The 27500-nt window shown below is 37.6% G+C and overlaps 4 protein-coding genes across 6 annotated transcripts in view; 2 read left to right on the forward strand and 2 right to left on the reverse strand.

Annotated features, from left to right (window-relative positions):
• p47 (NSFL1 cofactor p47) overlaps positions 1-11136 on the forward strand; it is an 11956-nt gene extending 820 nt beyond the window's left edge. The window contains exons 1-8 of one of the 2 annotated variants that reach the window (XM_043012707.2): positions 406-560; positions 3062-3192; positions 3629-3775; positions 4855-4961; positions 5380-5524; positions 8733-8870; positions 9847-10009; positions 10447-11136. In XM_043012707.2, coding sequence (XP_042868641.1) covers positions 453-560; positions 3062-3192; positions 3629-3775; positions 4855-4961; positions 5380-5524; positions 8733-8870; positions 9847-10009; positions 10447-10662 — 1155 coding nt within the window. In that variant the 5' untranslated portion in view covers positions 406-452 and the 3' untranslated portion in view covers positions 10663-11136. Of the gene's footprint in view, positions 1-405; positions 561-3061; positions 3193-3628; positions 3776-4854; positions 4962-5379; positions 5525-8732; positions 8871-9846; positions 10010-10446 lie in introns of those variants that run through there. The other variant, XM_086542258.1, reaches the window with a different exon arrangement.
• On the reverse strand, positions 11128-16430 carry LOC122250958 (splicing factor C9orf78). Its single transcript, XM_043012708.2, has 6 exons — positions 16180-16430; positions 15458-15569; positions 15179-15321; positions 12798-12966; positions 12074-12245; positions 11128-11415 (listed from the first exon to the last, which is right to left on the reverse strand). The coding sequence occupies exons 1-6, from the start codon at positions 16314-16316 to the stop codon at positions 11237-11239; spliced, it is 912 nt and encodes a 303-aa protein (XP_042868642.1). The 5' UTR covers positions 16317-16430; the 3' UTR covers positions 11128-11236.
• Positions 16431-16828: 398 nt separating this feature from the next.
• Positions 16829-20192, forward strand: LOC122250956 (sodium channel modifier 1). Of its 2 annotated transcripts, none has more exons than XM_043012705.2 (6): positions 16829-17087; positions 17848-17918; positions 18033-18121; positions 18641-18782; positions 19471-19565; positions 19694-20192. In XM_043012705.2, the coding sequence occupies exons 1-6, from the start codon at positions 17037-17039 to the stop codon at positions 20077-20079; spliced, it is 834 nt and encodes a 277-aa protein (XP_042868639.2). In that variant the 5' UTR covers positions 16829-17036; the 3' UTR covers positions 20080-20192. The 2 variants fall into 2 exon arrangements, with proteins under 2 accessions (XP_042868639.2, XP_042868640.2); XM_043012706.2 differs by having other exon boundaries at positions 16981-17097.
• A 675-nt stretch (positions 20193-20867) lies between these two features.
• Edc3 (Enhancer of mRNA-decapping protein 3) overlaps positions 20868-27500 on the reverse strand; it is a 10927-nt gene continuing 4294 nt past the window's right edge. The window contains exons 3-7 of the mRNA XM_043012704.2: positions 26926-27207; positions 26318-26543; positions 25743-25911; positions 24563-24716; positions 20868-23965 (exon numbers count right to left, since the gene is read on the reverse strand). Of these exons, the coding sequence (XP_042868638.2) occupies positions 23380-23965; positions 24563-24716; positions 25743-25911; positions 26318-26543; positions 26926-27207 (1417 nt within the window). The 3' untranslated portion in view covers positions 20868-23379. The remainder of the gene's footprint in view (positions 23966-24562; positions 24717-25742; positions 25912-26317; positions 26544-26925; positions 27208-27500) is intronic.

The raw sequence follows: 27500 nt of genomic DNA on the forward strand, positions 1-27500 counted from the left end.
ATAGACTCTGATTGGTCAAAAATGCTTCGGTGTGTAAATATAACCAATCAGCGTTGAGCTTTAGTCTCGTTTTTGATATTTTTAACAGGTTTGAAGTGTCCCCTATGAATATAAGGTAGATGTTTTAATATATATTTATTTCAGTGTATAAATATATGGAGACATATATATGTATTTTTAATTGAAATGTATAGTACTATTTACATACACTCAACGTAATTTATGTATGTTTGTTTTGATTTAATTTTAGATTTTCCAAACCCTTTTACCCAGAACTCATTACAATAATTCACGTACCATGGAAACAAATATTTTAACCAAAGACTTATTTCCACTTCTAAAAATAATCTGCCACCATATTCAGGCGAAAGAAAATGAAGAGAAAACACAAAATATAAAATTCCCGAAAAAGCAGACCACCCTTCCCCCAACTGTCAAATCCCAGTCTCATCATGGCAGACAAGGATAAGGAGGGATTGGTCTCTCAGTTCACACTAATTTCGGGAATTGACGCCGAAAGAGCCAAGTTTTACCTCGAGTCTGCTGCTTGGAGTCTAGAAGTAAGGGTGAAGAAGTCGGCTTTGGAAATGAGGGAGGAATTCTTGGTTTATTTTCAGTGGAAGGTCGAGTTCTTTCATGGTGGATGAAGTGGTGCGGGGAATATGATATTAAAAAATTATAAAGTGCAGTGTCCTTTTTTAAATCATAACTTTAATCTTAAACAGTAGATCGTTTTTTCATACATTTAATAAATATGCCTATATGCAAGAATTCATACATCGTAGTAGCTTTGTTCTTTATGTATGAAAAATCGCATAAATTGTTTATACTATTCATGTTTACAATTAAATATTCCGTTAAGTTGTATCATTACACTATATTCTCACAACGAAAGGACCAGAGTATGAAACAGCGGCTTCTTTCCAAGATATATTTTTATTTTCACCCGCATTCATCACATGATGTAACAATCGTGAGACGCATATCATTATACGCAGAAGTGTTTGCATGTGAGTGAGCAGAGTTCCTTCTAACTGAGTTTTAAATGGGAGAGTGTGTTGAGGATATCGACAGTGGCCTTCAAGATGGGTCTTTTTCTCTTCATCATATGGGATAATCTACTCGAAGCCTGCTGTGATTTGTGAAGGATGGTCTACATTCAAGTCATACTTGATGTCACTTTGTGTCAAGTGGTCACTGTAGCTACCACAAACCTTCACCATATGTATTTTGTAAAGGTAGAACAAGGGTTGGGTCCTTCATTCACAATTTATTGCTGAGGAGGTGAACAAGCTCAATCTTGTCAGAATACATGTGGTGTAGGTTTGTTAGCAGTTGCCTGAGTCCCCCACAGATGCCTAGAAGCAGGGACCTTATAAACATTCAGCCTGAATTGTATATTTTATGCTATCATTTTTCATTATGGAAGCAAGTAAATTTTGACTGCTTGAACTGTAATACTAATACCATTCTGTAATCAATCTTATTAACCCATTCTTGCCTGGCCGATTATTTGCCTGATGCAAATAATAAAAAGTGCACACAACTTCCAAGTGCTAGATATATCTCGGCGCGATACTGTGCTATATTTTTCAGAGCACTTTATACCCGCCTGATTTTATGGGATGTTAAGAGCCGTTTTTTGTGTTTTTTCTTTCTTTCATTTTTGATAAGTCAAGAACAATGTGTCTATCAGATACAACTGCAATGAGTATATGCATACATAACTATTTAAAACATATTTAGAGGGAGACATCATGACGTGATAGCACATCATCTGGCACAAATGGGTTAATGGTGATTGATGATTTTACAACTGTAGTAGCTTTAACCCACACAGGACGGGTGGTACAGCATGTGTACCGCGCATTCAAAAGCCCAGTTGCCGGGCGGCACAGTATTGTGCCGGCCATTCAATTGATTTAGGCCTAATAATTCGAACGCCCCGGCATTTGGACATTCAAGGCTAGAATTCCCCCGTCGGGAATGGGTTAATATAGAAAGTTTCCGCTCCTTGGAGGTAGCTTTTATCAAGAAGTAATTTCTACTGTACAGCATATGTCATCCATCACTCACATGGTGAATAGAACATGGAATCAAGAGATTGATGAATTGTAAATCATTTCACTTATAATATTTCTATTGCAACTTGACAATAGATTGATTTGCTGTACAGAAATACCAATAAATTGTAGCCATGTTGCAGTCCAAGAAACCAAACATAATGGCTATCTTGCTTATTGTTTTCTGAGTTATGCTCGATCAGATGCTTCAATAATTCATAATGATTGTCTGTGAGACTGATAACTGACATTAGTGAAATAATGACTTATTGAAATGGCCAACTTGATTTGTTTAGAAGTAAATGATTGAACCAGGAAGCACCCGAAGCTCTTATCTAACCAGAATGTATATGATGGATGTCTGTTGGTCTTTTGCTTATATATCCGACTTTACTATTATTTTATTGGTTTAGTTCATAACTATTGCCCTCTCATGACAGAATCTACCAGGTCTGTCTCATAATCAGGTTTCAAAACAAAAGATTGAAATCCAAACTTTGCAGGATGAGTCTTGTAGAGGATTCATGCTGGACAAGTAAACAAAATAACAAAGGAAAGAGAAGCGCACATATATGCTAAAGATGGTTTTTCCTTATTGCTTCATCATGGGACCATAGACTAACCTCAACAAGGCAAAGTGGAATTTAGTCAAAGTCTAATTTAATAGATTAATCATTAACCCATTGGTCACGGTTTTATAAATTATGTATACAGTCATGTGGCGGGTTTATATTATGTGGCTCGGTGCCATCCGCGTTTATGACCAACTCTGCCTTTGCAGCAAATCATGCCATCTGCTGCTAATGGGTTAAGGAGTTAGTGTTACAACCATATAGAGTAAACAAATGCAAGGGAAACATGCCCATATTAGCCTATATGTGACACAAATATAGAGAAAGTCATTTGAGAAAGTCTCTGTATTCATCTTTCAAGTCATTAGAATAGAAGTATGCCATACTTCACAGTGGTAATGTTTTTTTCTTCTGTCAATTTTCCAGTCTGCACTGAGCAGTTTCTATGAGGAGGCTGACGAAGAAGGCCCAAGTGAAGCCTTAGGAGACAGACCGGAGGCAGAAGGAGCTCCGAGCACACCCCAACGACCCTCTTCGCAACCCACACCCTTAGCACGGTAATGCTTGAATTAGAGCTGTCAGGGATTTATCAAGATTTTATTTGTCTGGTGGTATTGAATTTTGGTCTTTTATTATATGTTTACTCTTTATTTTTTTTTTTTTATCATTCGTCTAGATTTATTTATTATATTTATATTTGTACCTTCCTTATGTCCACTGACATTATTTAGAAGTTTATTAATTGTGCTTATACTTACACTTACCTCTTTCAAAATTTAGAATATGATCAAGTAACATTTTGATTTTTTTTTTCTTAGGTAACATTTTGATTTTTTTCCCTGCTGTTTTTGAGTTTTATATTTAAGTTTCAGTTATTTCTGCTAAATATATTTGTGTATGGAGCACTAGTTGATTTATATAAAGAATCAGTGCATAAGAGAAACAATATCATAGAGTATAAAATGCATACTCATCCCATTCTCTCTCGCAAAGGTTAAATATGGTGGACAGTGACAGCAGTGATGAAGAGTCTGGCCAGGCCTTCTATGCAGGCGGCTCAGAGCACTCTGGCCAGCAGGTCCTCGGTCCACCAAAAAAGAAGGCCGACATGATTGCAAAGCTGTTCAAGTCGGCAAAAGAGTAAGTAGAAACGAGTTGATCCATTCCCGTGGAGGTTCTAGAATTTAGAATACTATTTCAATACATAGAGGCAAGGAAAGATGAAGGAAGGGTAAAGAAAGTTAAAAAGAGCAAATTTTGGCCATTTTGAGAGGAATTTTTTGCATCCTTTAGGTATGAGCTTCCTCCTATAAGCTTAACCCATTCACGCCGGGGCCATTCTGGCTTTGCACGGTCGCTATACCGAGGTTTTCGAACGCACGATCGAGATTTCGGGCGGGCGCGCGCTGGCGAGCCTGGGCTGCCCGCTCGCTCACCCCGAGCGCCGCCCTTGGCCAGATATCTCGTCGGCGGCGTCTGACGCGAAAACCACGAAACGTGTCAGCACGTCATCCGGCGTGAGTGGGTTAAGAAGGCATCCTACTGATTTTCCTTTCTTTTATTGCCACGTTTTTATTTTTCCTCTCCTCTCTATAAAGTCTTCATTAGAAAATATATGGATTTTCTTCATTTTTAGTATTTTTGGGTAGTGATTATATATATATATTTTTGGAGACCACAGTTTTGACATGGGAAATCCACCAAAAGAAAGTGAAAGAATAATGTTTTTTTCCTTCCTACTCTCAGCTCAGTGTCTCAAAGATGGTAGTCAATGCATGTTTAGTAGACATTGCTCAATTCAGAACAAACTAACTTTTTCTTTTCTTTTTCTTTTTCTTTTTTTCCCTGATTTTGCTCATGTTGATGTTTTTGACTGATCTCTTTCCAAAATGACCTGTCAGTCAAGAAAACCTACACATAGGTCAAAGAATGGTTGTTTAGAATACTTTTTGTTTGAGTCTGTTATGTGTATTGGTGGAATACAGATTAAGCTAATTTGGACAGAAATGCACATCTTTATAACAATCTTTCAGGAAAATCTGCTTGATTATAAAGAGAAAAGAAAAAGAAGCAGAATTGTAGTAAATCTGGAAGATTTTTTGATAAAAGACAAACTTCAAAAGTCTGATCCTTATATAAGGCTGACTAGTTTTAGTATTATGTGAGATGTCAGAATTCATAAGCAAAAGTGACTTTAAGTCCTGTGTGTTTTATTTTAGGCATGGAGCAGAAGTGATTGAGGGCGGCAGAGAGAGCAAGAAACCAAAGAGGATTACATTTGGAGGCACCGGCTACCGCTTGGGCGAGACAGAGAATGACACTGAAGGTATTGTGTGGCAACCTTGCTGTTACTTGGTATAAGAAATGTGAACAGGTTTTGGAGGAACCTTTGTGGCTCTTTTTGAAAGGATAGTGTTTGGTTTATGTGCTATTCAACTTTAAGGTGTAAGAGAAAGCAGCAACCTTGTATTGCAATACCAAGGCATAACATCACTTATATCAAGGAATTAGTTACAAATGATTAAACAAGATCATGGAAAGGTCTAAAGCTTGCAATTTCTTGAATGTTATTTGTTCAGAAATACCATAATGGAATATATTAAACTGGTTCAGCCTAAACTATGAATTCCTGTGCAAACAATTAGTCCCTATGCACCTGTTATTCTTACCTATCAAGAAACACAGAGTAATTAAACCCTTTGTTAATTTGCACTGTTTACAATCTCAAAAATGAACCTTTCCAGTTATCCCAGATCAACAAGAACGCGAGGAACGTCCACGTGACGTTGCCCTGAAGATGTGGAGGACAGGATTCACTGTAGATGACGGGCCACTTCGTACCTACGAGGATCCAGAAAATGCAGAATTCCTTAATTCTATAAGGAGAAGGTTAGGGAGAGTTTAGATGAAGAACACTTGAGGTAGTTAGATATGATAAAGAAATTTTGCTTTTGAATTATTGTAGTCATTTTCCTCTTAACCCAAATCCTCCAGGTCAGTGATCCCTGGTGCGCCATGCCTTTCGGGGAGGCTACTGGGTAGGCCAAAACTCGCATTCCGGGGTCTTATCGGGCAGGGTGGGGTACTTGCTGCGCGCACACAGCGCGGGATTACTGTTTTTACTAAGATAGATGAAAGTTTCATGTATGAAATTGAGAATGAATCGCTTTTTGCAACCTTATATTGGAAAATGTATTCGATTTCTTATCCTTTTTACTGTTTTTTTTTATATTATCCATATCAGGTATTATAGGGGAATACCCAGCTTTTGTATTGTGGTTTTGTATCATATTCAATGATAATAATTTTCATTTTCTTCTTTGAGTATGTGAGGTATGGTTTACAGAAACATAAAGTTTTACATCTAATGTTTATTTTTGATAAAAAAAATAAGTAAAGCAATACATACAAATTATATAGAGGATATATACAACTTTTATACATGATTTTTTTCAACTATTAGCATGGTATTCACTGAAGCAGGTAGCACATAGTGCTACGTCACAAAGGTGACATACGTATCGTGACATCAAACGCTTTCCCTTCATTTGCTGGCAGTGTCTGCAACGCTGGTACTTCCCCTCATTGTTCATCTCGAGGGTGTGAAAGGTCGGATTGGAGCAGGGCTGGGAAAGTGACCAGGGAGATCTCGTAGGTGTTACAGATCGGTGAAGCGTGATGCTCCTTCTCCTTCTCATCCCCGTTGGTCGTTCGAGTAGCTCAGCTATAAACTCCAGCCGAGTCGTCTTGCCGCCCAGCCACTTATGTACTGCATGGGCATTGATGATTGTCATATCCAGCAGCTTGTAAAACAACTTGATATACCACTTATTTGTTGTTCTTGCTACTGGATATGACCGCGTGAACTGATCACTGATGTCCACGCCTTTCATTCCGTTATTGTAGTCTACTACACACTAGGGTTTCCTCCTCACCTCCCCTCTTCTATTGGGTGGGGGGTCGACCATCTCATCGCCCCTGTGCATTGTTGACAAGATGTTTACAGGTTTCTTATCATACCACAACATTGCCAACATCCCTGCTCCACTATAGCTTTCATGCTTGCGGGGATGTCACTTCTATCTTGGCCCGTGTAGATTTTGTACCCAGCTGCCTTCCTGTCACTCGAACAAAGTTTGTACACCTTCATTCCAAACCTGGCTCTTTTGGACACGTAATATTGCACAGCATGATTGACGTCCTCTGTAGGCCCACAGCGACTCATCCACAGCAATGTTCTTCTCAGAAATGAAGACCTCCTTGAAGTTCCTCTGAAGACTGTCCACTATAGGCCTAAGCTCCCATAGCCGGTCGTCTACTGCTGCAGGATCTTCATTGTCACCGAAGTGTAGGTTGGCTGTCAGCAGGTCGTATCGATCCCTAGTCATAGTTTGGTGGAAGACGTTACTGTGAACAAGGGGATTCTCAGACCAATAAAATTTATACGTAGGTTGAGGCTGTACCCCCATCAGAAAACGAAGACCGATGTACTTTTGTAGCTCCTCTACAGTAGTGTCTTCCCAGGGCTTCATATGAGATGAATTGGTTGGCGGGTGCTGCTCAGCATACAAAGTACTCTGGGTCTTCAAAGTATGCCAAAGGTCAGGAGGGAAGAAGCAGTCCAGGATCTCCTTCGGCGTCAAGTCCTCCTCAAGGCCAAGTCCATCCTGCAGACTGGGCATACCACAGAATCCGCGGCGATGCAGAACATTCTACTCCTTGTATCACCCTTTCCATCCCTTTGATCCAGGGGCGTTGCGGGCGGCGTGGCAGTGGGTGACCTCCTACAAAGGCTCATCGGAGTCGTTGAGGTGTCGTGGGCAGAAACGTAGTCAAGAGTGACTTCGTCGAGGTACAGGTAGTCAAGGCTGTAGTTAGTGTCTTCTTCATCGTCCCGTCCCCGTTGTCAAAGTAGTCAGGATCATCCACTTCATCCTCATCCTCCCAATCGGAATCTCCGGCCAAGGGAACGGAAGGTGCTGGAGCGACGACGGGTTCGTACGAAGTCAACGGTTGAGGCTCACCCACGTCCGTGAAAGACATAAAGCCTTCACAGGCATGGGCTCCCTTCAAAGCAGTACGAGCAAGGAGATCGTCTCTGCGGCCAGATGGTCGGCCGGCAGAGTAGTGAGAAGCTCAAGTGCGTTTTGTGACGAGAATACATGGCATGTTCAGAGAACAGAGGTCAGGTAAAGAGTGATTTTTAGTCAAAAGGTAACGTCATAGGTCACCTCGTCATCGTCATATTTTTAGCCGGCCTCGTTTGTATAACTGCATCTGGCCTCGTTTCCAGAAGAATAATAGTTATGGGGAGGAGCAATGAGGGGTCTCCCCAAGAACGAATCTCCATCACCTTCATAGATGACTTCGTTTGTGAAGATGGCAAAAATGACTTAGTAACATTGTTCATGTATATGTCTTGCATAATAGACTTCATAATTTATTTATGATTATCTTTATAAGACAATATAGTCTCATTATATTGGATTCTCCAAAACAGGAAAATAAAATGTAAAAGTAAAACGTAATTGAAAAATTAAGAACAAATGTAAAACATGAAGAATAATTATAGGTCTTGCTGAGAATTATTTGAATCATTATGTAAGTTTATAGATCAACTCGTCAACACCGCCTTTTTAGCTGACCTCATTTGTATTATATCATCCGGCCTCGTTTCCAGAAGAAGGTGGGGGGGAATGGGGGGGGAGGGGAAACACAGACCAAATACTATCAGTTTCGTATCTGGCTTCATTAGTGAAGGAGGGGAGAGTCCCGAAAAAAATACGAAGTGACACTGAGATCGTCACCTTGCATGACTCCCGGAATCTGAGGAAGAAAAGGTGCCGTCACCTTACATGACGACCGGAGTTTGGGCCAGGAAGGTGCCAACTTCACTGCATGCCACCTGGAGTATTTGGGTTAAATTAATGTGATTTTGACAAACTGTTGAGATTCTTTGCATGTCGCATGGCACTTGTGGAAAAGATTCATTCCTGTTAATGGTGTTCTAAATCATGGAGATATTTTTATTTGTTAATTTTTCTCTTTGTTTTATGTTTTTGAAAAGTAAAGATTTGTAACGAGGTTTCTCTTTCAGTGAAGTGCCCTTGGAACTCATAAGAGAGGCCAGGGGAGGGGAGGTCTACATTAATATGTCAGACCATCGCCATGAGGAGTATGCACCTCCTAAGGTCAGCCGTAAGGCATTCACAGGATCGGGTCATACTCTAGGAAGGTAGGGGAGCATCTTCATTTTCATGGTGGAGATAAGAATTTTTGTTTTTTTCTTGCTAGAGCATTGGGGGAATAGGGATTTTTGTGTTGCATTATTTTCATTTTATATGCAGTGGGGTTTTGCTAAGAATCATAACTTTTCTGGGTCTTTACAGTGGCAGCTAGATCTTACCAGGTTTTCAAACAATTATTCTTACAGAGAATATTTTTGTATCATCTTGGCAGAGATTTTAAAGAGTGTAAGATTATATTAAGCGGACTTTTAACTCCTAAAGTATAATTTGCTTCAACATGGCTAGCTGCACTTTATTAATAGAGTCCTATTTACCATGTTTTATATGAACTTTTAATACCTAGAAGGCTGTTTCTTGTACAGAGTCTGTGTAAATTCATAAATTTGGAATGGTCTGTTGTGTTTTGCCCTGCCACACCCACCATCTGATATTGCCCCCTTCTCCTCTGCCCCAATCCTCTTCCTTCTGGCTCCAGAGACAAAAGGAAAACTGGTTTTCTGCCTCTTTTCTGTTGTGAATAAGACCTAGTAACTGTGAGCCAATTAATCTGGAACTGTTTGGCATGTTTGTTCCATCAACACCCAGCTTCCTTGCATTTTTTTTTTTTTTTTTTTTTTTTTTATATGTCTCTTTAGCATAATACACATAGACGCTGGTATTAACTATATCTCATAGTTATTTGTTTCATTGTTTTATGTTTGCATTATTAAGGTACAGAACCATAAAAAAACATTCAAGCTCTTATAGCACAGGGTGTTGTTTATGTTCACACACATCTCTTTAACATGCACATAGTAAGAGCTATAGAGTCTGTCTGAATTGCCGTATTATGAAGTAAATGATGTACATTTATAAATAGGTAGATAATACTTATGTATATCTTCATTCCAAATACTTTCAATGAATCTTTCAAAACATGAAATCTCTCTCTCTCTCATTCTAAATGTAAATTTCCGTAAACAGCCCCGCCCCATCTGTGGTGGGACAGCAGGTACACCCAGCTGGTGCTGTAGGAGGAGCAAGTGGAAGCACTGTTATAGCTGGGTCATCAGACCCGAAAGCAGCAGAGAAGAGGGCACAGGATGCCCTGAAAGTTGATGCTGGACAACCTGTCACTAATATTCAGGTAAAGATGGAAAGAAATCATTTAGAGGTTTTTGTGGAGATAGCATAATTCCAACAACTACACAAAATCAACATTTGACTTCCATTGGAGTATTCCATTCCTGGTTTTGTCAGATGTGAATAACCTCACACCTTAATCATAGCACTGGCTTGTTGGTCCAGGAAGATTTCTAATTATAATACTTCAAATCTGTCTTCTTTAGAGATGTTAGACTCCCTCTGGATATATTGCAAATCCTGATTACCATTCCTTAGGCAACATCACAGTGAAGGGGTTTTAAAAAGTATTTAGATTTATATATGCAATGTATATATTTAACCTGTAGACTTTATATATATTTTTTTATACAAGTGTGTGAATGAGTGCAGATAGATTAATGAATGTTAAATAAAGGTATTTTAGGGCAAGAGGACTCATATTGTCTCTTTACATTCCAGGTTCGTCTACCAGATGGTTCCCGCTTTGTGATTAAACTGAATCACTCAAACACCGTAGGTGACATTCGACACTTTATTTTGACAGCCCGTCCAGCCTTCCAAGCTGTGGACTTCGCTCTGATGACCACTTTCCCCCACGCAGAACTAACCAATTTATCTCAGACCGTAGTCGAAGCTAAGCTTTTAAATTCGGCATTAGTTGTGAAAAATAAGTAACTATTTCCTATATATAAATATCCATATATACGGGAGTATTTCGTTCAGGCATGCAGTTAAGTTTTACCAATGGAAGCGATGCTTTAAGGTTTGCTCATTGTCTACCTGTTGTTGCATAGCCATCGGAAGAAATGGAGATACAGGGGGTTTTCAGCCTTGTTACTATTGCACAGCATTGTTTCTATAAAATTATGTATTATTGTTAGTGGAACCAATTTTTTTGAAAACTTGGCTCAGGTTTGACAATGGATAATATTTGTCCACCTTGCAAGTGTTATTTTTTTTTGTAATACTGTGGCATCTTTATCATCTATTAATTGTCTCAAGAAGCTTCAGATATTTATTTTCCCTATACTGTATGCCATTAAATTATTTTCATATACCATTGTGGTTTATTACTTTAATGTATAAGAGAAAACACCAGTGCATTGTATCTTCTATTTTAGTTACAAGATTAAACAACAATTCAGATAATATATGTTTTATTTCCAAATTACAAATCAACCTGGTTATTGTATGCAATAAATCCCTGTCACATATTTCTAAAAACAGTAATAGAAAAAAAAAATCTTTGCTAATGCCGTCTAAACTGTTTCTTGAATTTTTCGTAATGGAAGTCGTCTGTGGCCTTCTCTCCCGGAGGTCTCTTGGGAGCTATAGTCGAAATTTTGACACCGCCTCCCACTACAGGTTCCACAATCTCCTGCACCTTCTTCTCCTTCTTCTTGGCTGGCCCAGCTTCCTCAAGGTTAACTGGAGAGAAAATTATGACCATTCATAGCTTTTGAAGGAAAATTGATTTGCAAGAAGTAACCTGTCTTCCTATGCAAAGGAATTAAACCAATAATTAAATTTTCTTTAAAAGCATTTACTTTGATTTAGCTAGTCTTCAGATTTATCATGTGGTGTTTTGATTTACTGTTTGCTAAAGACTAGGCAATGGGTTTGTTAATCTAGATATTTTGCTCAACTGTAATAGTTTAAAGGACAAGTTCCTGACAATGCTTTTTGTATAAGCCAATGGTAACTGAGTTTGCCCAGCATATTAAAAAAATTCTTTCCTATTAATTTTTTTTTCACTGAAACAACTGACAAGTTTGACTATTCCATTAAGAGAATTGATGCAATAAAAGATAAACTGAAATGGAAGTGTCTCATTCCCTTTCTTGCAATGTAATTAATTAAAGACTTCCTCGACTTATAAACTAAAAACCAAATAGCACATATACAAAAAAAATCACAGTTTATGGTTTTATGGTTTACAATAGGAGAGCATAGGATGAGTAATGAATATTAAATCTGCCTTGTTACTCATGCTCTACGACATTATAATGGAGTCAGAAGCTCTTAATTATGACCACCAAATTCCCCATCCAATCCCTACACCCAGTTCATCCCAAGATCAACTTACATCTATTGTGTTGTACAAAGTTGACAGCCATGTTCTTAGGCACAAACTCTGATGGTCGTTCCTTCTTCATCATCCTCTCACGAAGCAGTTTCTGTTTGGCTTCCTCCGTCGCCTCAATGTTGCGGATCTTTGCTTCAAGTCCCAAGTCCACCTCAGGAATACCACTCAACATCTAATGGGAATTAATAACCATGAAAATGTGAATATTTTTATTATGTTCGATGATGAAAAGAACACATTCGTTTTCAATGTTGTGCCTCATCTAAATGTGATTGTTGCAAAGTCCAGAAGTGTTTTTTCTGTACTAGATCAGGAACATTAAGGCCTTCAAAAGTAGCTCAATCAAGGAGAAGGCTTATATCATTTTCCTTATTTTGAGTCTGCTTCCCCTTCATCAATAGCAAAATTATGAGTGCACAAACTAGACTCATTCCAATGTTATCTGGAAAATCTTCCACATTTCTACATCCTACTCTACTTCATAGGAAAATCATATATTACAAAATTCAATGCAACAATCAATAAAATGAGCTCTTAAACTGTAGCTAGTAAAAAAAAATAATAATAAAAAAGAAATATATATATATATAAAAAAAAAGGCTTGACAACTTATCAATAAAAGGCTACCCAAAGTTACTTTCAATTGAAATAAAAATATATAATAGTAAAATTTGCTTGAAAAAAAAGGTAAACTAACAGACTAACTTAACTGAATGAAGCTCACCTGGTTACTCAACATCTCCTCGCTCTTCTTGGTCGTTGATACCCTCAAGATATCTGGGACAGCATGCAGCGCTGCCTCCTCAAGGGTCAGGTGTCTTGGGGTATCATCCTGTTTTTCCACGGAGGTAATTCCCTTGCGCTTTGCAAGATTCTCCTCGATGTACTTTTGCCTGTGAGAATTGTCTTTCAGTATTGCAAGAAAATTTATTAATACTGATTTATTATGATTATCAGCCAAATTCTAGGACATATGATTACCAAGCACAATGTAAACCTATGACATGTAAGTAGAGAGAGAGTGTGTGAGTGTGTGTGTGTGTGTGTGTGTGTGTGTGTGTGTGTGTGTGTGTGTGTGTGTGTGTGTGTGTGTGTGTGTGTGTGTGTGTGTGTGTGTGTGTGTGTGTGTGTGTGTGTGTGTGTGTGTGTGTGTGTGTGTGTGTGTGTGTGTGTGTGTGTGTGTGTGTGTGTGTGTGTGTGTGTGTGTGTGTGTGTGTGTGTGTGTGTCTATATATATATATAAACTGCATTAAAAAACAAGTATCAGCCTTTAGAAAAAAAAGAGAGAAAAAAATTCCAGAAGTTGGTAGCCCTAAGTAAATTTAGCATATCTGAGCAATATATCCAGTCACAATTGAATGACTTAGATGATCTGCTGGAAGTGCACCCAAGGGCACAGATATGTAACAGCCCATGATCAAGCTGACTACCTGGAAGCTGCAATATTAAAATCACTGTCAGCAACTACAAATGCAATATTCTCATTCATAATGAATCATGAATTCTGAAATGTGTCCAGTAGTGGCTAAAGGTTGTGAAAAAGTATTTGTAAAGCTTTAACCAACAGACAATATACAAATCAACCAACAAATGGGGGGAAAGAGCAAACTGTAAAGAGGGCTGCTGTACCCTTCATTTCCAGCCACGAGGGTCCCTCTTGGTAAGTGACAAGGCCCATCTCAACCACAGATATTATCAATCTGCCCAAACTACAACTCTTTTGGATGTATTCAGGCCTTCTCTGGACGAGACAACTTGTGCTGGATCACCCTAAAGTCAATTCAACTATTTGTCTAGCCAGTGCTAGCGCTTCCAGACCATGCAGACTCTGGTTGGACATATGGTCCTGCCAATTGTACCCCAATGCAGGACCCATTACAAAAGGCATCAAGACGAGGCTCCAAGCATGGAATAGAGTCTTGGTTCCTGCTATGCTGTAAAACCAGTAATATCAGGGACACATCGTTTGTTTTTTCTGCACAGGTACCAGATACTCCACCTGAAAGAGCTCAACTCCTGCCACCAGGCCTGCCAATAGAGAACCTACAAGTCAAGATCAGTGACTTTGATATTATCCATTATTACTCAGCATTAACTATGGATAACAGCTCGACCCAATATCCAGTCAAGTACAAGTGATGAAAAGCATTGGGGCACGATACCTTACCTCACTCCTGAATTCACAGAAAAGAAGCTAATCATGTCCCACTACACTTTACCACAAATGCTCAAAATTATCACACCTTATCAGGATCTGGAATGATCTGTCCATCAGCTGAAGGAACAAACTGCAGTCACCTGGGGGTTGGGCTCAGAATTCTGTTTTCTCAAGGCTTGGTAGGCAAGGCAAAGGTTGTTTATAAGGAAATGACTAACCTCATTCAGATTTCTGACACACATCATCCACTTTCTTTTGGGGCAAGGAGAATGACAAAGGTTAGGACACCTCAGGTGACCACCTGAGGTGTCGCCTCAAACAGGTGATCGAGTAGGAGCATATCTTTGTGTGATTAGCAAATTCCTTAGCGAACAAGTATTTTGCTGCTGCATTTAGAAGACTATAGCTACTATAGACTATAGGAATTTCAAGTTTGTCATGTTGAAATTCCTATTAGTAGCTATAGTCTTCTAAATGCAGCAGCAAAATACTTGTTCACTAAGGAATTTGCTAATCACATAAAGAAAAATTTTGTATAACAGCCCAAATGCTGAACTTGTTATTAACCCAATCCCAACGGGCCTGGATAGAACTGGCAACCCCCTACACCGGGCCTAAGTAATATTGCTCCAGGGACGTCACACTGGTGTGACGCCCCTTCATCAGGCACAACGGTTTGTCACACAGGTGTGACACACCTATGTTAGGCTCTTTTCCTTGTAAGGCAATGTTACAAAACTATCAGTGTGATTACCAGGCAACATCATAACCTAGAATAAAGTCAATCAAATGGTATGGGTGAGCTTGGTATGCAAATACTTACATATATCCTAGAACCTAGGTATATATCTTTAATGAGACAATTCCATAAATTGACTCAGCATGAGTTAATCTATCATGTTTTAATCTAACAATTATATTATACAAAACAGAAAAAACATAAATACATCTCTGCATCTTCATCACGTCTGTTGGTTTCAGCTGAGAAGGACGTTCCAATACCCGTATCATAGGCATCGTCAGATTTCTTGGCATTTTTCACTTGGTTCAGGTCAAGCATACCCCCGGTCTTGGTTTTGAATGGGTCATCCTGTTCAACAAAAAGAAGGAGAGAAAACCATAATACCAGAAAACAAAAACTACAACAAAAATATGACCAACTTCAACTTATAAATACAGTTAGACATAAAAATAGATACATACAGCATATTACTGATTAAACTTACATCTGGACCTTCTTTCTTCTCGACCTTTTCCCCGACCAAAAGTCCCTCGGCGCTAATTCCTCCCTGTCGACGTCTGAATTTTCTCATCTCTTTACTCTCTTCAAGCTTTGCTCTGTGGTGCATTATATAACATTTCACTTCATATTAGAGAGACCTTCAAATGTATTTTCATTACTTAATGTTTAACAATGGTTCACAGTGCTTATATCAGTCTAGATAAAATCTGGACATGACTCATTCTAGAATTTTCTTTATACAACTCAAAAATAACTATCTATACTGTATTAAAAATCTGTCCAGAGTAGGATTTAAAAAAACTAAAAAACACCCAAAAATTAAACAATACTGACTTAAACAAGCATTTAGAGGCAACCACAAAAAAATAACAATATAATCTGTGCCAGAAAAGGCTGACAGCTCAATCAGTTCCCTCCAATGATTAGAACAATCTCGAAGGCCAACAATTCTCCATATTGTCTATTCCAGCAGGTACGAGTTGGTAGACTTCCCTCGTAACTTATAATAAAATAAGAATAGTCCCACCTTTGTCTTGACAGGAAATACATAGTGGAGGTTTGTTGGTCTTTGCCGAAGCGCTTTGGTCATGGCGATCGCTTGATGAGGTCGTACTCTGGACTATTACAAAGTCTATTGCACTAATAACCTCTTAAGTAAGATGAAATTAAAAGGAAAATGATATTAAAATACGACTCAAATCTCACAATAATGATTCTTCTTCGCCTGGACTCGGTTCCTCCTCATCGTCTGACTCTCTTCTCCGCCTGAAATTCTTGCCTTTTACCTTCTTAAAAGATATTTTCGGCTTCTCTTCGGTTTCTTCTTCGTTTCGTGTAGACATTGTAAGTCAGAGAGTCTTGTTTGTGGTGAATATGTGAGTAACAAATAAGAAATTGGACGTTTGTTTGCAAACTTGTATTCTCTGTGGCGAGGGAGTGTGATTGCAATTATTTATAACAGATAGAATAAGTACATAAAGTTTATTCTTGAGGTTATGATGTAAAACTATATATAAGAAAACTTAAATTGTGACTTAAATATTTTATCTCCATCATTACTCAGAATTGTTAATCGGTTTATTTTGTTTTACATACAAGATCACTAAAAAAAAAAACGTTCTTTTAGATATCTTTTTTTTTAATTCATCTTTTAATGCTATAATCTTAATGTCAGATTTGATAGTAAAGACGTTTCCCTGTCGTCTCATACATAAATATACATATATATCATTTATAAGATATTTTTTTCAACATGAAAAGAAAATAAAACCGAATGCATTAGTTAAAAGAACGATCTGCAAACGCTTGTAAAAACATCAACAATCGACCAAAATTCCTGAAATTATTCCGTCTAAAAACCCTCAAGAAGAAGAAGAGAACCAGCATAATGAGATAAAGAAAAAGATCAAAGGAATATACATAGCATTAGTGTAAAACTCTCTAAAACAGAAGAAGAAAATAGCAGCAGAAATTAACGGAAGGAACATTATCTTGGGAATATAGTCTAAATTCCCCTAAAGAAGAAGGAAGAGGAAGCTGCTCATACGAAAAATACGATAAAAATGTCCTTTAAAACAGATGTCGGTCCGTCATCGCTGCTAAATCAGCTAAATGTGTGTAAAGGTGTTGGGCGAGTAAAGTTATTAGAGAGCTTATTATATTAGACAAGTATTTAGAAGACATCCGTGCGTCTGCCACTGGCCTCGCGCTGATTGCATATTCTAGCATGACGGAGTTTGTATTTAAACTCTGCCAGAGATTTGTAGTTAAGTGAGCAACTTGGCCAAGCACTTTCCTTCCAGAATGTTCGTGGAGGAGACTTGTTGGCCTTTTCCAGAGCGTACGATCCAGCCGCCACTTATCATAGTCCTGTTATCATGGTAGATGCAATTGTAGGCTTTCCATTACATATCACAGCAATTTTAGTGTGGATTTGCGCAGAAACACAACCAGCATAAGTTCGAGAAGAAGTTCCCACAGTGGATGCCTTCTAAACATTTATTTTAAGTTATTACCTGGCTTACATCTGCTCATGATATTTATTATTTTATAGCTGTTATTTTTGTTTTTGTGATAAGTTTTGATCACTAGTATTAATAGTATTATTGGTGCACAACTATGGCACAGCAAAATCATTTTTTACATGTATTAATGGAAATTTATAATGTTACATTTTTCAAGTATCCCAAAACTGAATTACTACTGATTTTTTAGAGAAAGAGTGAACTTTCCACTCTCTTTTAAATATTCTTTTACTGACCATGAATAAATCTTAGATATAATACACTAATATTTATATTAAATTAATGCTAGATAGGTAATAAACGTCATCAGTAAATACAAATAGAATAATGAGATTCTCACGTGATTTAGGATCGACGTGTGACAGAACTTCTGGCAGATCACATCCCCGAAGATGAAGCAAAGCTCCTAAGCAATGGAAGGTCAGTGCGCTACTTTACCAGCTACATAGAACACTTTTGGGAAAAATCATCATAAGTCTTTTAACAAGGTGATATGTGTATGATTTTTTTTTCTTCTTCTTCTTTCTTTTTCAGATATACATGTTTAGTCTGCAATGACCGGCCTGTGGTTGATACTCTGGCAATGTTATCTCAACATCGTGTTGGGAAGAAACATCGTTTTTGTAAGTCTGATAAGAAGAGATTTGTTTTTTCTTCATCTTTTTCTTTGTTGCAAATTAACTTTTTTACCAATTTATTTTCAAGACCAAATAGTCTTCTGTAAGAGCATTTTTTTTCTGAATATTCTGTAGGACCAGTCAGTTGGAATATTAAGATATTTAAATATATGACATCTCTTGAATGGATGTCAGTTGATCAAACAACAATCATGTAAAAATTCAATGAGTTTTGTAATTGACTTTTATAAATTTTTTAAAAAGATAACTTTACGAGCCATTCCACAAACGTTTGTCCCTTGCAAGAATCTGAATGTTTATTTGCTTTCATATTGAATAATTACATGCATGTATATGAAAACCACTTTCATAGTTATATTGATTGTTCATTATCAGGATAATATCAGTAAGTCATTAAGGTAATTGAAGGCCTATAATGCTTTACCTAGCTTTATCATACCAAATATAATGTTCTAATAATGTTCTTTTTTTAAATACATTTTTATTTTCCAAATCCTTTCACAGCTCTTGCTAAATTCATGAAGAGGAAGGAAGAGACAGAAATGCTCATTTTGAAACGCAAACAGGAAACGTATTTGAAAAGTGGAGCAACAGACAGTGGAGCCCCACTGCATCCTGATAGAGTTCTTGGCCAAGCAACAACACGGTGAGATTATGACTTTTACTGTAGTATAACATCATGCTTACATTTTTTAATTAACCCCTTCACTACGGGCAGTAGAAAATGCCCTCCACTCCGCATCTGAGCTTCCGGCGTGCGCCAAATTTAAGCCAAAAGTTTTAAGCCAAAACCTCTACACATTTTAAGCCAAAACCTCAACATAATCATCATGTGTTATATATCAAAATATGCATAGTTAACCTCTTCCCCCATGTGCATGTGACATGGGTTGGGAGGAAGATGGAAAGAGTGACCTTGGTGGGAGGCCTCACTGAGATAACCAAAGAAAACAATTGAAATAGTATGGTAAACTAATGATAATAAGTTTTATATTTTTACATAATGTTCCATAAATAAATAATAAAATGATTGTTAGTAGGGCGCATCGGTGCCTCCCCTGGTATAAGTGAATCCCACTCTTATGTAATAATAATGAAAGTCGAGTAATCCATCGTATCATATCCGACCTCTATTCTGAAAGATCTCATATAGTATCCGGAAGAAAGAAAACTCAATTCCACCAGAACTCAGCCATGACGCAGTATGCGCATCCTCGGGTTTTTCATAAGTGCTGCGAGGACACAGTATACGCGTCCTCGTGTCGAAGGGGTTAAGATTTGATGCTTATGTCATAGTCATTTGATATGTTAATGGAATGAATAAAACATTTCAGAGGATTGTTAAAGACATCTTCAACATATGATAGCAGAAGTAGGTCCAAATATAAGCCATACAGCCGGAAAGAAGTTATTGAGTATGGTAGACAAGGTAAAGATTTTTGTCTTTCAAAAAAAATTGCATCAGCTTTCTTGTTGGACACATTTCAATAATGGCATGTATAACAATATAATATCTTTTATCACAGGAGAAAAACCATACTCATACTTCCATTTCAGAAAAAGTGAGTCAACAGCAGGTGGACAGTCTAACAAAACCAGTAAATCCCAAAACACAAGTCAACAAATACATCCGCCAGTCGCAAAGAAAGAGAGATTTCACCGAGGTCGTGGAAATCGAGAGGAGGTTGGCAGTGACTCCAAAAAGCAGTGCATCCTCTTACACACCAAAACTAGATACTCCAAAACCTCCGGAAAGAGTCAACCCTGAGAGCTCTCCAAGAGTCGCCGAGGCAAAGACGGTTGACGAAAGGAGCAAATATTACCAGAACTTGAGAGCCTCGGGCTGGAAGAGAGATTTATTGGGGAATTGGGTCAGAGATGATGATGCAGAGTTTGATAGTGATGAAGAACCACCAGAGGAGTATGATGTTAAAGTGATGTGAACACAAGGATAATCTATGCTGATTTATAACAATGGCTTTATATTCAGATGATCAATATATACAGTGTATTTATTTAGAAAACATGTGAAAGTACAAGTTATGTACCAAGACTTGATTCTATTTATTTATCCTTGAATTTAGAGTGCATAAGAACTGAAAATAATCGTAAAGTCATTTCTAATTTACTTAATAGTCTGACATTACTTTACAGGATATTTTTGCTATCATCTATTTTTGTAAGTGTTATCATTAACTTCAGTATCCTATAATTGTCACAATCACAATTTATTAAATTTCTGTTCAAGTTATTAATATTACTATTACCACCAGTATTACTAGCATTTCCTGGGAATTATTTTTACTATTAAATCAATTTTATTTTTATTATTATTTTATTACTCTTTTTAGGAGTATTAAAATTTTGTTTTTGATAGTATTGTTGTTGCCATTATTTCTGTTACCAAACTGTCATCATAATGTTAGTATTACCAGTTAGTTCTTGTTTTCATTAAGTCATATTCTCTAGATATAAAAGAAATTTTCCTATAGATAATATCACAAACTATCTTTACAAGTTCAACCTCATACATGATCTAAGAAACATTTATCCATTAAGTAGCGTCCATTTGCAGATTTCAAATAGTGTATTGCATTAATTTCAAAACCAATACCACATATAAAACTATTAGTTACAATATTTATTTGCTAGTTTCTCTAAATTGATAAGAGAATCTCTTCCATATTTTCAACAAATTATTCCAAATACTCAGGATATGAATACAAATAAGAAGATGAAAAAATAACTTTATTTCTTTTAAATTAAAAGGACACTTAACTGTAAGCTCAATGTGAAGATATCATACATTTTTCAAAATCAGAATAACTTTTTTTGACCAAATTTTCATGGTTTTGATCATGTGACCAAAAATAATTGAGATAATCCTTACTGTGTACTCCTTAAAGATAAATGGCAAACATATATAATGATGATATTTATATAAACACGAGTTCAGTGCTGAAAGTAAAATTACCCTTAACAGAGTGCAGTTTTACAATATAATGCTCTGTTTTGTTTTTGTTTGATTTTTGTAGAACATAACTATTACAACACATTTGGAAAAAAATATATTTTCATAGATGTTTTCTTTCTTTTCTTAAATTTTCTATCTTCAACACTTTTTATATCATTCTCTCTTCTATTTTTTTTAAATTATAGCTCACCTGAACCACTAGAAACAAGGTTCTTTTATTTAATATATTGTATATCATCTGATATTTCCATACTGAAAACAAAGCCTCAAAGGGGTGTTCTTCTAAAAATAATATCAAGTTCCTTTGCTATTACAAGCGCCTATATCCTGTATCTGATAATGAACTAGTTAATGGCTCTGTGTAGTATATGTACATTTAAGTACTACAAATTATACACTCAGCTTTTTTATCTTATCATCAAGGAGATAAAAGAAATGTTTAAAATTTGCTGTTATTGGCTCCAGCATCATGCTCGCTATCACATTTACAATAATCTCGGGTATTTGTTAAAGGTGAAGGAGATGTTTACTAATAATCTCTGCTTCATAATGAGAAACTCAGGAAACATACAGTATTTCAAATGTTTGAAATGAAAGCATTTCTGTATACATCTTTATCACAGACCATATGGGTAAATAAAAAATAAATTAAAAATTAAAAATCCCCATAGACTATTCTTCCTGAATGTTTATTAACTACCTGAATAGGTAGAGGTATTCCTCTTTTAACCCGTTGCCGAAGGGGGATAGATTTGCTTACACAGGCTCCAGGATGAGTTTTACTTCTGATCGAGGCAGCTTCTGCAACATAATTTGATTTTTCCCACTCCCTTTTAGTCACTCATTGAAGAGCTAGAGACATTTTTGTGTTTTGTTTTTTTGTGTGTTTTACTGTTTTTAGAAATTTATATCTGTCATATCACAGGCTCTATCAATTCTGCAGTTGACTAAAACTGTAGCTCAGGGTCATATCAACTCATTTTTTTTTCTTTATTCTCAATGTGATAGAAGTATTATTGTTTTAGGGGGGGGGACAAAAAGCAACTTTATTTTTTCGTATTTGTGTGCTGTCACGAACAAACACGAAACTTATAACCATCCAAAATGAAGAGGTAGGGAAGAGGACAGTAAGTGCTACAATAAAAGGCATCTCTACTGGCACAGGGGCACATAGTAGGCATTGGGCATGTGAGTCACCTTCTGCGGTACTTTAGAGCAAGATGTCACCAACTATCTCTATAGAGATAGTGCTTGCTAGAGACCGTAGATGGGTGCCATTCAAGGCTCTCTCTCCTGCTCGTGCTAGAAAAAAGTGGTGCCATCTAGGTTTTGGAACTGAGTTGAAACCCACTTTGCTTAATATTACGGCAGTTATAATTATTATAAGACTGCAATTTTCAGCATCACTCACTCATTACTCATAGCACAATAAAATAACATAGTGATCCAAAATCCCCAAACATCACGACGCCCATTGTCAGGCAAGAGCTCCTGCGTCATGTATGACGAAAAAACACGTCATCCGTCGTTAACGGGTTAACAATATATATATATTTTTTACAGATAACATTGCTGATAATACACTCCCTGCAGCAGCAATGCTAATACATATCTCAATAGTATCTAAATTGGTAAATTACATACTACATTTGGATGCCAATCCAAAACAGACAGCACTCACTGGGCTGAAACACATCCTAAAGTTTATATTAGGCCTTTAAGATTACATAATAAATATTTATGGAATATATTTTTTATCATAACAGCAATGCACATATACTGATTCAAAAAATTAGTTTTCTCTTAGAAAAATACATTTTTTCATATAGTATAACGTAAATGTGCAAAAGACACCCAATATTATATATTCCACAAAGGAAGACCAATGCTACATAATGTTAAAGAATAATGCATATTCAAATTGATATCTTTGAAGAAAAAAGTTTGTCATGAAATAAAAGGAAAAATATCACCACTTGAGTGTAAAATATTTTCAAGTTGAAATACGACAAAGGGCCATTTTCCTACACTAAATGTTATATCAGTGAATAATAACAGAGTTTGCTCCTAGCAGTATGGACAGCCTAGCAAGATAATGACAGTATTAGTTATCAAAATAACTCGCCTGTTCACCTTTTCTTTCAAACCTAAAAGATCAAACTAAAAACAACCCTTTACGAGATCACTTCCTTCAAGAAATATCCAGTTACTAGAATAGGCGACACATATTTAGATGCTCATCATACCAACCGTAAAGGACGCGTTCCACTTACTCATATGGGTGCAATGGAATAACCAACTTGGCTCCAAATGGTGAAACATACTTAATTCCCACAGCATTGAATGTTTGCTGGGGTATGGGTACATTTATGAGGTACACTTTGCCCCTTGCTGGAGTATATGCGAGAGGTAAGGATGGACACAGTAAGACCCGAGCCAGCAGGGGCGGCTGGGTGGAGGGGATGGCAGCTAAGTCACTGGGTGGGTCGAGGGCAAGAATTGGAGCTCGGGAATTTGATGCCCACCTTGTTGTTGCAGTGAGCCAAGTGTGCCCAGAGCTGCCCTCTCCTGCTTGCCCACTATGGTCCAGTCTGGCATCCACAATCAGATCAACAGTAGCAGGAATGCCCCCAGGGTCAGAGGCTGTGCGTCCTGAGGTGAGGGCATACAGTTGCAACTCATGGGTGAGGAGCAGGGATGGGGGAGGTGAAGTTGGCAGCTGTGGTGTCACTACAACAGTCCTGACTCCATGGCTCTCTAGCTGTCTGGCAGCATTTACTCCCGCAGCTCCTTGCACGTGACAGCCGCACAGAACTACCACAACAGGTGGCTGGTGGCTGTTGCCTGGTCCTAGCCTGAGGTAACATATTGAATGTCAGTGAATGTGTTTATTTAGATATAATAACAACTTTAGCCCAAAAAGAGGAAAAGAGAAGTGACAAACAGAGAGGCTTGTAATATTTGTCATGTGATCAAGTGAACAAATGTTACAGCACTGTTAAGAAATATTCATTGATGATTTGAATTAAATTTTTATTTCAGTAATACATGTCCTGAAACTTGTACTCAAACATCATGAGTAAATGGAAGAAGCATAAGCCTATACTACTGCAAAGGTTTGAGCAAACCAAACTTCTCTGAAGATCTAAATGTACTGCAGCTATTTCGTATTATACATCATAGCACTACTGTTTTCCAAATTTTATATTGGACATTTTAATTTGCATGCACTTCAAATTAATAATGTATAAACTTTGTCAGAATAGGGTTCACTAATTTAGTGGACACGGTTTCCAATTTGATAACTACATTAGCATAAGCCATGGATGTCATTAAAACAGATACAACCTAATTTGCGTAAGCCAATTTCTACTGATGACATTCTTGAGCTTTCTTAAAATAATGGCACTAAAAACCCATGACTGCAATAATCTTAATATCGAAGAACCTACCTGTGATTGCCTCCACTCAGAGAGAGAATAACCTCTGTTGCTGCTCGTCCAATGATCTCCAGCTGACGTGAGTGAGTGAGACCGTGTTGATTGGCTGTAGATAACAGTTCTGCCCGCAATTCACTACTCACAGAAGGTACCAGCAGTCCACAATCTATGTTCATTATAAAAATTAGTTAGGAACAGGTGAACTGGAAATTATATATATTAAGATGCCTATAAAATCATTATTGTTATCTACACAAGCTCTCAAGTGGAACCATCTTTTCTTTTCCTTAACCCATTCACGCCGGGGCGGAATTTCGCCTACTCCCGATAACGCCGGGAAGATTTCAAGCGCGCAACCGTTCGTGCCGGGGTGTTTTCCCGCTGCGCGCGGTCGCTCTGACGCTCGCAGAGCGTTTTTCACCCACCCTATCCTTATGGTTTGCGTGATTGCGTCTAAAGTGTAATCATGTGTAGAAAGTAGTGCTATGTTCAGAGGATGTATATCAGTCGAAAAAGATGTTATAGCACTGTTTTTTTAGTGTTATTCTATTGAACTTTTTCCATATTCTTTACTCCTATGTTGTAATACCAATGGGAAGTGGAAGCATTCTTCTAGTGAGGTAACAAACATAGTTTTTTTTTTCAATTTTTTTTTTCTTCCTAAAAGAAAAGAAAGAGAATATGAACAACCATACATGTGCATACAAGTGAATGCAAGTAACAGCAATGTTTTTCAAGTGTCATTTTCTTTTAGTGGGGCAACAAAAAGATGTTATATAATTTTTTTTTTTTTTTTTTTTTATTCCTCGGCCAATTACAATTGATTTTACGATAGTCTTTCGACTCAGATCATCATATTCAACAAATCAGAAACAGAAATCACCATGCCGTAATCAAGATTACGTATGTACCTGAGACGTCATTCATATTACGTTATATCCCATTTTCTACTATTTAGAAGGATAAACTAAAGTAGCTAAGACAAATCAAGTATGAAAATCGAATTGTACTAAGAATAATCTATCATTCTAATGCGGACGTTTCAGCACGTCGCTACTGGCCTCCCGGCGCGCGGGCCGAAAATGTAGCACGTGCCAGGACGTCACCCGGGTCCGGGGCTTTTTTCGACCACGTGTCAGCACGTCAACCGGCGCGAATGGGTTAAAGATACAACTACTGATAATATACAAACCATTTGCATAGATAACTTCTGCAGCTCCTGAAGTAGGCACAGTTATCTGCTTCTTTGCTGGTGCTTTAGAAGGCAACACATTTTCATCGCACCTATATTTCTTCTCTGTGTACCGGTCTGCCTGACGAACCACGTCTGGCTTTAGACTCTGTATTTCTTCAATCACAGCCTGAGCATTAAAGACATTAAATTTTTTTTAAATATATGAACAGACATAGATAAATAGATAGACAGATAGGTATAGAGGCATATAGATATAGGTATGGATGTAGACATGGATATAGATATAGACACATATAGATATGCATTTAGATATAGACACAGATATATAGTTATGCATTTAGATAAATATAAAGTGCAATTTCACAAAGCAATGATAATTTTCATCCTTAATACTTCAAATTCTAAATTTGCTATTGCTTCCATCTCTTATCATTATCAAGAAAAAAGAGCAGTTACTTTCCATAAAATCTTTCCTGGAAAAATGACACAATTTAAATACATTAGAAAAAAAAATAAAAAAAATTAATAAACCTCCATTGCCCCCAGCTCTTCTTTCCACAAGACCTCCTCACCTGCTTGTCAAAGAGGGCCAGATTCTTCTCAAAGTCAAACTCCGTGCTGAGCATGTCGTCATCAATGGGGGTGCCGAAGGTGGTCTCGTCCCTGTTGCGCCTGCGGTCCCTCTTGCCTGGAGTCCTGGAGGAGTCATTGCCGTACTTGTCGTTCCGCCGTGGAGAGCTGTACTCATGGCACGTGTAGGGAGCTTGGTACGGACGCTGCCAGTCATTTCCTTGGTCCCTGGAGTTTGGAAGGGGAGACACGGTTAAGGGGTTATTTTGATTAATGATACATTCCTAGGTCTCTCTCATAATGGTTGGAATAATGATTATAACAAAAGATGAAGATGATAATGATCGTGATAACAGTAATAATAACAATATCAAAAATGCCATATTAACCCTCTCTGGACGGGTGGTACACCACTGGTACCGTGCATTCAAGGCCCGTTCGCAGGGTGACGTCATACAGCATCGTTTATTTAACTGATTTAAGCCTATGCATTCGAGAGCCCTGGTATTGTAACATGCAAGGCTGGAATGCCCCCGTCGTGAGTGGGTTAATCAAAGAAAGAATTAAAAAATAAATGATGTTAGAATATAAATTCAAATAAACTCCTTACCTAGACGTTGAAGACTGCGTACCATGGGCCAAGGTTTCTCCTACAGACGTGCGAGGCTTCCGTTTCGCTTGCTGCTGGGCCTCTACTCCCGCATTCAATCCAACTTGTTGCTGTTGCTGCTTTGGAACAAGCTGTTCCTGCCCATCATGTATCTTCTGGAATGACTGCTGTGCCTGACGTTGGGCAGAATACCTCATGCTGGATTTTGCCTCAGGATTTTGCACTTGAGGCACAGACTCATTTGGGCGTGCAATGATCTTCAAGTCCTTGATGTCGCAAGCACTGAAAAATGGAATTACAACTACTTTCTCTTCATAAACTGGTATGCCATGATTGTACACTGTCAGGGTACATAACACTGACAAGAATATTGAGATGATGATGATGAAGACAAATATGAAATTATTAACATTCATGACAAAATGAGAAAAGTAAATAACTGTACGGTCCTTCAGTCTCTATCATCACACCCACTGGCATCATATCAAGATATGCATTCCCCCGGTTAAAAATAAATAATAACACTAGTGATGCTGATGATCAACAATGAGGACACGGAGGTAACCCTACCAACA

Source organism: Penaeus japonicus, unplaced genomic scaffold, assembly GCF_977035675.1.
Source record: "Penaeus japonicus unplaced genomic scaffold, GWHDUDI00000001_assembly GWHDUDI00000012, whole genome shotgun sequence".
NCBI lineage: Eukaryota > Metazoa > Arthropoda > Malacostraca > Decapoda > Penaeidae > Penaeus > Penaeus japonicus.

Bases quoted from the DNA above. Each gene is read 5' to 3' on its own strand.
- LOC122250958 (XM_043012708.2), bottom strand. From the start codon at position 16,316: ATGTCTACACGAAACGAAGAAGAAACCGAAGAGAAGCCGAAAATATCT. The intron at 15,322-15,457 runs GTAAGTTTAATC...TTTGTTGAACAG, and splicing joins AGAAGAAAGAAGGTCCAGAT to GATGACCCATTCAAAACCAA. The intron at 11,416-12,073 runs GTAAGTTGATCT...TTTTCTCTCCAG, and splicing joins CTTTGTACAACACAATAGAT to TTAACCTTGAGGAAGCTGGG.
- LOC122250956 (XM_043012705.2), top strand. From the start codon at position 17,037: ATGTCCTTTAAAACAGATGTCGGTCCGTCATCGCTGCTAAATCAGCTA. The intron at 17,088-17,847 runs GTGTGTAAAGGT...CACGTGATTTAG, and splicing joins CGCTGCTAAATCAGCTAAAT to GATCGACGTGTGACAGAACT. The intron at 19,566-19,693 runs GTAAAGATTTTT...CTTCCATTTCAG, and splicing joins TATTGAGTATGGTAGACAAG to AAAAAGTGAGTCAACAGCAG.